Genomic DNA, 11488 nt, shown 5'->3' on the forward strand with positions numbered 1-11488 from the left:
AAAACATTGTTAACAGTGCAACAAAACTTTCTCGAGTAACATTATTCATTGATGGTCTGCTTGAAGAAAATGATGATGTGATTAAACTTACTGTGAGTTAAGATATCATCCTGACATGCAATCCATGTCTAGCGTAACACAGTCAACGTGGCAAATAAACAAATACAGCCGGAGCTAACTTCATGGTAAAACCTAGATTTTTGGTTTGAAAAAACATAATATTACAACTTATGAGACTATATGAACGTAAATATTATCACTATTCCTGCTTGTGATACAATAGGTTGACGTGACAACCTTGAGTTTAAAACAATACCCCAAGAACAATACAAATTCACAAATAACTCCCAAAATGACTAGAATTATACCAGTTAGATATCACCGAATACTTAGAACTGTACCAAACCATTAAGAAGCGAGCAGAAAAAAAGCTTTCTGTTTACTCAAGTTCGTGAGAAATATATCAGAGTTAGATTGGTGACGCGAAAGTTACCGTGGGTGCTTTAAAAATGGTACTGAGATATCGCTTTTTCGGTGTTTTTGGCAATCGCGGTAGAAAACTAAGTCATTACACACCCCCCGGATATTCGCAAGTTATTTCAACTGAGGAAGTCAAGAAATTTTGCATTCAGTGCTTACAAAAAGTTGGGGCACAATTAAAACATGCAACAGCACTCAGCGATGTCCTAGTTGCTGGAGACTATCGAGGTCATTATAGTCATGGGCTGAATAGACTAGGTAAACAGTTAAATTGCATACATTCCTGATTTTTCTAAGAAATGTATGTACAGGATATTCAGAAAGGTGTATGCTCAACGGATTTAGAACCCACAATTGTGAAAGAAACAGTATCCACTGCCCTAGTAGACGGAAAAAATGTTTTAGGTCCAGTTGTAGGAAATTTTTCGATGGAGACAGCAATCAAAAAAGCGAATGAGACAGGGATCGCTTTCGCTGCGGCATTTGGTAAACTTTGACTATGTAAAACAATTTGAATTCAGGTTCAAATCATTTTGGTATTGCTGGATGGTACAGTCTCATGGCTTTGCAACAAGGACTTATCGTAATTTCATCTTTTTATAATCTCTGGGTTCCAGGGCCTTGCGTTTACTAACACTTCTCCCCTGGTATTTCCTACACGAGCACGAAGGGTAAGTACCGAGATAAATTGTAAACATATATGCATGACTATTAATGTTGTAAATGATGTCTTCGAACCTTGGATAAAAATCAGACTATTATTGAAACTGTTGTTTTGCTGGTACTCCAACTATATTTCATTATTTTAACAGAGTATTCATGTATATAAGCAAATTCTGTCAACTTATATTAAGGATATATATTTTGATTGTCTCTAAACTTTAAAATTCTTCAGGTGGGAAGATTGCCGTATAAAACGTAAAAACCTGAAGTTTACGAATCTCGCATATCAGTGCTCTATTAAGTCAGTGCCTGGTGGCAGGTTTTTTGGACAGAATGTTCATCAGACTAAACTAACTGAACTCATGGGACTTGGTTTTTCAATGTTAAAGTACAAAATTAGAAAGTCACTTGGAAAAGTGAGATCCTGACTTCAGCAGGGCTTTATGAGAAGTTCTCTGAGATTTCAAACAAAAAGAAATACTGATTCCTATATAAACCGTAGACAAAAGATTTGTTGGAAATTCAATAGATGACAGTCAACGAATGATTTGGTAATATGACCTTTGTCTTAATTAATAATTCCTTTACATATTGGTCCCGATTTGATTCGAATTCCTAACAAAACACTTGATTGTTCTCATGGGATTTTCTCACGTGACTACTGGCCCATACGTAACTACTTGAGTACGATTCGAAAAGTAATGTTAGGTAGTACCTAACATCTCAAAGGACTTATCATATACGGTTTGTTTTTAATAGAGTAAAGTTGATTTAGTCTTTAAAAAAAATACGTAAATAACGGTTTGTAAACTATGTAGACGATTGGAAAACAAATGGCATCAATTGTCATATAGTTCAGATCATTTTCATTAAACATGGCTGTTTTATCACTACTAACCTTTGTTAGTTACACATACGTCTTCTTGGCGTCTGATATAATAAATATTATTCAGTGATATTAGGTGTGGCTGGATAAGACAGAGAAGTGGTTATTTTATGACATCCTATTGTGCAGCGAATGGTGAGTATTTAGTGTTCACAATTGTTGATACACTTTCTAAAGTCGTTTTTCAGTCTTCACTGTCTAAACAACTATTTATTAACAAGTACAGAGGTAACTAATGTTACAGAACACAACAATGACCACCACACATTAAAATGCGTCATGTGTTTGGTTGAACGGACAAAATTCCTTCGAGGTGTTTTCCATGTATTTAGTTTGTTGATTCAGCAGTAACTTTTATTCTATTTTAGTAGATGAATAGAGGTTTATAGCCTTTCATAAAATTCAGTCTAAGCCAAATGCTTTTCTAAGATGTACATAAAACTGGCTTTTGTAGTGTTTGTGAAAAATTATAATTGTTTGGTACATGCCTAACCCCATAACTCTATAGGGGCTTTTAGAAATGGTACGTCTATAAGTGGAATTATTCGCTTCAGACATAGTCTTAGAACTGTCACTGTCAACTAAGTATTCATGACATTTAAAGCTGGATACACAGAATTAACGCTTGTTTAAATATGTAATAATATTCTTCTTAAATAGGCGGTAAGTTTTTGATTACGAGCTATTTTATTAAGTCCATAAATAATAAAATCATCTTGATAATATTCAACGAACGATGTTATCCGTCATAGTATAAATCCCTTCTTGAAATTAGCATGAGAAAAATTCAAACTAAACGGAAGACATCTATACTGAAAGAAACAGATTATACCAGCTCAACTTATTTTTACTGCATATAAGGGCTGACAGTGACTGATACTAGATTTCCATATTTTTGTAGTTACTGATATATTTAAACACAAAAGCGGTCAAACAATTAAAGCATGCAGACATATTTTTCATCATAAGGGACTAGCAAATGAAATATACTTGTGTTCTAGACTTATGTTGATAATCTTAAATGGGAATTCGACTGAGAAATGGAATTCTGCATCATTCATGTGGAATTTAGTTAAGTAATGTTCCTTCTCGACAATTTATGGGTCAATACTTTTGTAGTTAGTTCTTATCATCAAAAGCTTAGGAAATAACTGTATGGGAATGAATAACTCAGTACCTAGTGAAGAATGTATTAGCTAAACAATAATCATTGGTATGTCACTACGAAATACTCCGTAGAAATGCCTTGATGTATAAAGAAAAATTAAATTAATTAATTAATTAACAGCTCACGATGGGCTGTAAAATAGAAGTCAAATGGAACCACAACTTATCGTTATTCCATTCTTACAGATTAATAGAACCCACGATTAAACAACCAAACTAATGAGAATCTGTACTGAACGATATAAATGGAAGAGATCGCAGACGTTTCGCAACCTTCGATTCATGTATCGTTTTGGGGAAAAATTTTGATTGTTTGAAGGTGATTTTTATCATTAACTGACATCAGCGGGGAAAAGTTTGAAAATAAGAACGGTTTTTTTCAGTTTATCGGGTCCCAAACTCAGAATATTTAGATTTCTTACTGAGGACAGCATTATTTGCACATTTGAGTTGGAATTCAGTAGTCAATATTCTTAGCTTCCAATCTGAAGGTCTCATGTCGAATCCGATGTAATGTTATGGAGTCACGAAGTAAGACAAAACGGATGTCTGATACACCCTAGTTTCCTATGATTGACGAAAATTATATTAATTTGCAAAGAAAATTATCTTTAAAAAATATTTATTCCTCAAATAGCTATAATTCAACAACTTTCCTCTTTTGAAATACACCTTATTTAAAAACGTTTGTCATATATTGATTTTCGTATTGTTTAGTCAGGAAAAAGCCAGCAACCAGAACAATGCTGGAACGCAAAGATTAATCATCTTGGTTAATGGGAGAAAAGAATAATGAATTACATTCTTATACTACGTTTATGACTTGTATTCGTAAACTATACAATCCAGTTGTGTACAACAATTTAGTTGCATGAATCATTGTTTTATATGTGCAAATAGTTATCCATTTTACTAACAAAAAATAATAATTAAAAAGATAGATAACTTAATATCCAACACTCGATCAATACTTATTTTGTTTTACAGGCTCAGTAATCATATAGCATACTTTGTAAAAGGCTAATGATACACACCACTATGCTTTCTAAAAGACATATGTATATGAACAGTTTTGTCACAATTTTATAATAATTGCACAACTAATACCAAGTTATCAGAAGGGGTTTTGTGGAGATTTAGTATTTTCATAGTTGAAAGCGTGAGTCAGTTGAAGCTAGACCACCATGGAAAACCTGAAAGCACTGGACTCCCGTTTCGTCCCATTATGGGACGACTCAGCAGTGCGCATCCACGACCCCGCACTCGCGAGATTCGAAACCCAGGACCTACCAGTCTCGAGCCAGAGCCCTTAACCGATAGACCACTGAGCCGACATCCAACGGTGTTATTGTTTAACTAACAAGTTGTTTGACCATCATATAACAAGTGTACTGTTTGAAGAAGTGCTGTTTTAGTCGATAACTTTAGAGATGCAATCAAGATATAAACAAAAATATCTATTCTTCACATTTTCGTTAAGTGTCCTAGCATATACGTAAAGAAGGATTTGAACAAGTATTCTTAAGGGCTTTTATGACTGCACAACATTGTAAATATTCACCAGCTTATAATGAAAATTATGACAGTATTTAGTAAATTATTTGTATATTTCGATTAATATTCACTTTAAGTGACCTTAATTCTATAACCAAATACCATGAATTCGTAACCGAAAAGTGTTTGTTGAAATTTTTATACACAAAATATAACGAAAACTTGTATCTGTTTGTTACTTGACCAGTAGATTAACTCTGAATAAAGCACAACAAATGTTTACACTACTCTATCTGATAAATGTGCAAACTAAGGATCAAAAAAATATATTTTACAAACTTTGAAAGAAATCACTAATATCTCCTTCAAACTACTACGGATTCACGGTAATCCACATTCATATGTTTGTCCTTATTGTTTAGAAAACCTTGAAAGTCGTCATAACTCCTCATGATGTCATTTCCAAAATTATCCATTTAGTTCCAGTACCTTTTCCAAACCACAGAATAAAAACGTATTACAGATGATTAAGTCTAGTTTGTAAGAAAATTCATCCAAACTGCTAGTTGAATTACAAGTAAGGTAACTTTGGTAAGAATATCAAAAACATCCCATTCCTTTATTGTGCACCTGTAAACCTTCAGTTTTTGTGAAACATCTCAGGATTATTTGAAAATTGTTCCTCTCATAGATTTAGTACTGAATTCCTCATCTTTGACTGTGATATAAATTTTTCTCCTGGAAAGTCAATCCAGAAGCTTTAAATTAACGAACTGTTTTTAGATTTTCTCATAAATGGGTTTTTGGAAACTTTCTCCAATTTACGCCTTATTGTTACTTCTTTCTCTACCATTTATTTACTTGTTAATGTTTCTTCTATTTAAACAACAAACAGTTAGCTGTTGGAACAAATCCAATCACGTTGGCAGCACCTGGCAAGGTTCCTGAGGATCATTTTGTTTTAGATATGGCTACAAGTGCAGTAGCATTGGGTAAAGTGAGTTTTCTTTATTTACTTTATGTTCTTTTATTTGAAAAATACCACAAATCATTTAAAATATTAACGTTGAAGATCTTTCCACAAACACTGATAAAGATAAATGCTAAGTGATGTCAATTTACAGTGATAAATTTGAATGATTCCCTTAGTTTTGTAACTCTTATAACCATTCCTAAATCATTAGATAATTTTATTTTTAAAGTCGAGTAAAAGAGTAATCTTCCTCAGGGTGTATGAAATATCACATCCTAGACAGTTACCTTTATAAAAACGTATAAAGTAATTATTCCTTGAAGATAGTATGATGATTCAATGAATGGTTATTTTTCTTCTTAAATAATCATCATCAGATTTATGACATGTTTTGTTGAAAACGCTGATGCTCAATGCTTACTAGTCTTGGAGTAGTTTGGAAGAAAGCTAGGCACAATCAAACCAAGATTTAACATCAGTCCATGGAGACATTGACTACTGGACTGAGAAACTTAGAAAGGTTTAGACTATCTGGCTGAGGTCTGAACGATGTCTTTCAGTCAATGATAGGAGATGCCTGATGACATTCATCCAGAAGATACAGGTGTTCATTAACAGTTGTCTACGCAAGACACTTCGGATCCGTTGGCCAGACAATATCAGCAACAAGCTACTGTGGGAGAGAACAAACCAGATTCCAGCAGAGGAAGAAATCAGGGAGAAGCTCTGGAAGTGGATAAGACACATATTGAGAATATCATCGAACTGCGTCACAAGGCAAGCCCTCACATGGAATCCTGAAGGTCGAAGGAGAAGAGAAAGACCAAAGAACACATTACGCCGAGAAATGGAGACAGAAATGAGAAGAATAAACGAAAATTGGATAGAAGTAGAAAGGAAGGCCCAGGACAGAGTGGGTTAGAGAATGCTGGTCGGCGGCTTATGCTCCACAGGGAGTAACAGGCGTAAGTAAGTAAGTAAGTAAGCGAAAGCAAGAGAGATGGAAAAGGCAGCGGCATTAGGTAACAGTAGACAGCTATTCAGACTCATTAAAGAAACCTGTATTAGGAACACAAATATCAGTGAAACCATCTCAGATAAAGATGGGCATATCATTCATTCTCAATCCAGGAGATTGGATCGATGGGCAGAACACTTTAGGGATCAGTTCAACTGGCCTTCAGCCACACTTCAGTTACCCACGATCCCCAGTCGTCCTGAATGGAAAATTGAGGTAAGTCCTCCAACTCTCTACGAGGCTGAAAAAGCTATAAGAAATCTAAAGCGAGGGAGAGCAGCAGGCCCTGACAGGTTTACTCCTGAGATTTTTAAGGATGGTGGTCCAGTACTAGCAACGAGATTGACTGAGGTCTTAGGTAGAATCTGGGAACTGGACGTAATTCCATCTGACTGGTCCCAATCACTGATTGTGCCAGTCTATAAGAAAGGACAAAAGTCCTCCTGTGACAATCACAGAGGGATCAGTTTGACTAATATAGTGTCTAAAATATTAGCTTCAATAATACTTAGGCGCCTAACCAAAGCTCGTGAAGAGCAGACTAGAGAAAACCAGGCTGGTTTTCGACCTGAACGTGGTTGCATAGACCAGATATTCACTCTACGTCAGGTCCTAGAACATAGACATACATTCAGACGTCCCACAATCGTAGTATTTCTTGACCTTAAGGCGGCATTTGACTCCGTTGATCGTGAGTTTCTATGGCAGTGTTTGTCACTGAAAGGAGTACCAAGGAAGTACATTAACCTCATAAAGGCTCTCTACTCGAACACAACTGGTCGAGTTAGAGCCTATGGCGAACTGTCATCAGAAGTGGTTACCTCAAGTGGTGTTCGTCAGGACTGTCCACTCTCCCCATTCTTGTTTAACTTTGTCGTTGACATGCTTTTAGAGATAACACTTTCATCATCTCAATCTCCAGGAGTTGAACTTTTACCAGGAGGCTCACTTGTAGACTTAGAATACGCCGACGATATAGTTTTATTTGGCGAAGACGCTGACAAAATGCAGAGTCTTCTGACCACCATAAGCAACAATGCAGGCATGTTCGGGATGCGATTCTCTCCCTCGAAGTGCAAAATGTTACTTCAGGATTGGGTTTCATCGACACCTGAACTAATGATAGGGAGTGAAGTAGTTGAGCGTGTCGACCGCTTCACTTATCTTGAAAGTCTCATCAGCCCTTGTGGTCTGGCGTGTGACGAAATCTCAGCACGAATACAGAAGGCTCGTCTAGCTTTCGCCAACTTGCGTCATTTATGGCGTAGGCGAGATATCCGTCTAGCAACCAAAGGACGGGTTTACTGTGCAGCAGTTCGTTCCGTCCTACTTTATGGCAGTGAAACATGGTCGATAAGAGTAGAGAACACTCGTAGGCTACTAGTATTCGATCATAGATGTCTTCGAAGCATTGCTCGTATATCCTGGGACCATCGAGTAAGTAATGCAGTTGTTAGGAAACGGCTACTAGGTAATGATGGCAAATCGATTGATGAAGTAGTGAAACTTCATCAGTTGAGATGGCTGGGACACGTGTTACGTATGCCCAACCACCGACTGCCCCGACGTGCAATGTTCCATGGTGTAGGAGTAGGCTGGAAGAAAGCTAGGGGTGGCCAGACCAAAACGTGGCAAAAATCCATGAAGTCACTAACAATTGGACTGGGACATGTTGGTAGGTGTAGACTACCTGGTTGGGATTCGCGAGATGATAGCAACCGATGGTTAGAGACCTTGAATGATATGGCTCAAAATCGTTTACAATGGCGAAGGTGCATCCACTCTTTGTGTTCTACCAAATTCTAACCTTTTGAATTCTTCATGTCTCTATCCTTTTTCTCTTTCCAAATTTATTTCACATTATTATTTCTCCTTGAATAACATCTTCAAACCCTAATCTTTGACATGATGCTTATACTCTTACTACTTCTACCATTATGGGATTTGAATCGACAATTGTATCTCTGTGCTAATTTGGTATGGCAACTCGAACTGATGTACGTACGTAAGAAGTTCTACGTTGTGACTGACTGATTGACTGAAGTAAGTCTAATGACATGACTTACAGTCGGCCACGACAAAGTGGATGGGTTCACTTTCTGTCTCACCTTAGATCTTGAGTTTTAAAATGACCTTATACATTTTATTCTGTGAATTCCTTCTGTATTCTGAAATCACCTTGTTTATGTTTAGTCTTTTCTACTACTACAGATACTGTTAATACTAATCTGAGATTTGTCTTGATAATTTCATTTTTCTATTCTGATATGGCCTGAGAATTTTAACTTATGTCCCAGTTTCTTCATCATTTATGACTGGATGATCAATAGTAATATCCGTAACTGTTTAATTAATATATATATTAGATATAATTTGATGCAACTTCTTGAATTAGTACCATTTCAACGACAATTAAATGTAAAGTGGTTCAGCAATCATTGTTAATTATATTTTAAAACTAAAAAACTACTTCATATTATCAAATTTATATTGGAAAATACTTAATGTTCACCTAAATATTGAGTTACAGGGTAACTAAGTACCACATGAACAAATGAATATTGGGACTTTTTTATATTTTCTATACACACGTTAGAATAATTAATATTACTGTATAGTAAGCATCTTTGTTTACTGTTGTTTAAACATTTTTTTAAAGATTGAAATGAGTCGAAGAAGAGGTATTGAAATACCTAAAGGATGGGGTGCTGATACTGACGGGAAAGTGAGTAAAATGATCCTATTTTTTGTGTTTTTCTTCATTAATTTAATACAACATTTTGTCATTAAAGCGTTCGTTTCATTTCATCTCTTTTTTTATTGAAACTTGCTTCTATTGTATACAATAAATAATGTTTTCGTGATTACAAAATACCAATAGGATAATTCATGTTCTATAATCGATTAATAGTCAGTGTACAACAACGTGAATTATTTGATACACAGAGCATGAAGTCACCAACTTCTAGTCTGAGCCATGTTGGCAGATGCAGACTACTTGGTTGGGGTCCGCACGACTATCGTAACCAATGGTTGGAGACTCTAAGTGGCATGGTTCAGAGTCGATCACAATGGCGTAGGTGTATACACTCCCTATCTTCCCTTAAACCTTGAGATTAAAATTGCTTCATATCTGTCTTCCTTCCTATACTATATCCTTATATACAACCTATCTTTTATATACTACCACTACTAAATTAACTACTTCTATGAATCTGGTGTTCATCTTGTTGTGCTGAGGAGGTATGACAACTTGGACCGATGCATAGATGTGCCTGGCCGTACAGTGTAGCTGACTGACTGACTATTTTCCGAGTATAATGTTTATAACTAGATAACACCACTATATGATTTACTCTCTTTATAAATCGCAGTAACGTAAGAATAACGATTGTAACCGAATATCTAAAATACTAACCCTATGGGAGGTAGTTAACTGTGTAGACAATTCCAAAAATTCTTCCACATCTAATATTCTGTATTATTTTCTTCTATGTAATCTCCAGCCCCGACTAAAACATTTCTGCATACGTATAATAAAGTAAATACATGCTAGTTTTTTTCAAATGACTAATAACATTGTTTTTGATTTTGAGCAACTGAAGAGAAGCAGAGAAATACAATGACTTTTTACCATACTCTTACGCAATTGTTATTAACGTTGCTTTGTGGCAGTGAAACATGGTCGATAAGAGTAGAGGATATTCGTAGGCTACTAGTATTCGATCATAGATGTCTTCGAAGCATTGCTCGTATATCCTGGGACCATCGAGTAAGTAATGCAGTTGTTAGGAAACGGCTACTAGGTAATGATGGCAAATCGATTGATGAAGTAGTGAAACTTCATCAGTTGAGATGGCTGGGACACGTGTTACGTATGCCCAACCACCGACTGCCCCGACGTGCAATGTTCCATGGTGTAGGAGTAGGCTGGAAGAAAGCTAGGGGTGGCCAGACCAAAACGTGGCAAAAATCCATGAAGTCACTAACAATTGGACTGGGACATGTTGGTAGGTGTAGACTACCTGGTTGGGATTCGCGAGATGATAGCAACCGATGGTTAGAGACCTTGAATGATATGGCTCAAAATCGTTTACAATGGCGAAGGTGCATCCACTCTTTGTGTTCTACCAAATTCTAACCTTTTGAATTCTTCATGTCTCTATCCTTTTTCTCTTTCCAAATTTATTTCACATTATTATTTCTCCTTGAATAACATCTTCAAACCCTAATCTTTGACATGATGCTTATACTCTTACTACTTCTACCATTATGGGATTTGAATCGACAACTTCATCTCTGTGCTAATTTGGTATGGCAACTCGAACTGATGTACGTACGTAAGAAGTTCTACGTTGTGACTGACTGATTGACTGAAGTAAGTCTAATGACATGACTTACAGTCGGCCACGACAAAGTGGATGGGTTCACTTTCTGTCTCACCTTAGATCTTGAGTTTTAAAATGACCTTATACATTTTACTCTGTGAATTCCTTCTGTATTCTGAAATCACCTTGTTTATGTTTAGTCTTTTCTACTACTACAGATACTGTTAATACTAATCTGAGATTTGTCTTGATAATTTCATTTTTCTATTCTGATATGGCCTGAGAATTTTAACTTATGTCCCAGTTTCTTCATCATTTATGACTGGATGATCAATAGTAATATCCGTAACTGTTTAATTAATATATATATTAGATATAATTTGATGCAACTTCTTGAATTAGTACCATTTCAACGACAATTAAATGTAAAGTGGTTCAGCAATCATTGTTAATTATATTTTAAAACTAAAAAACTACTT

General features: G+C 35.8%; 1 protein-coding gene across 1 annotated transcript in view; it reads left to right on the forward strand.

Annotated features, from left to right (window-relative positions):
- Positions 1–509: 509 nt before the first annotated feature.
- Smp_129610 (putative malate dehydrogenase) overlaps positions 510–11488 on the forward strand; it is a gene marked incomplete at both ends in the record, with an annotated part of 30482 nt that continues 19503 nt past the window's right edge. The window contains 6 exons of the mRNA XM_018793051.1: positions 510–738; positions 778–966; positions 1002–1063; positions 1098–1151; positions 5586–5687; positions 9341–9406. Coding sequence (XP_018647602.1) covers positions 510–738; positions 778–966; positions 1002–1063; positions 1098–1151; positions 5586–5687; positions 9341–9406 — 702 coding nt within the window. The remainder of the gene's footprint in view (positions 739–777; positions 967–1001; positions 1064–1097; positions 1152–5585; positions 5688–9340; positions 9407–11488) is intronic.

This window comes from Schistosoma mansoni, chromosome 1, assembly GCF_000237925.1.
Source record: "Schistosoma mansoni strain Puerto Rico chromosome 1, complete genome".
Taxonomy (NCBI): domain Eukaryota; kingdom Metazoa; phylum Platyhelminthes; class Trematoda; order Strigeidida; family Schistosomatidae; genus Schistosoma; species Schistosoma mansoni.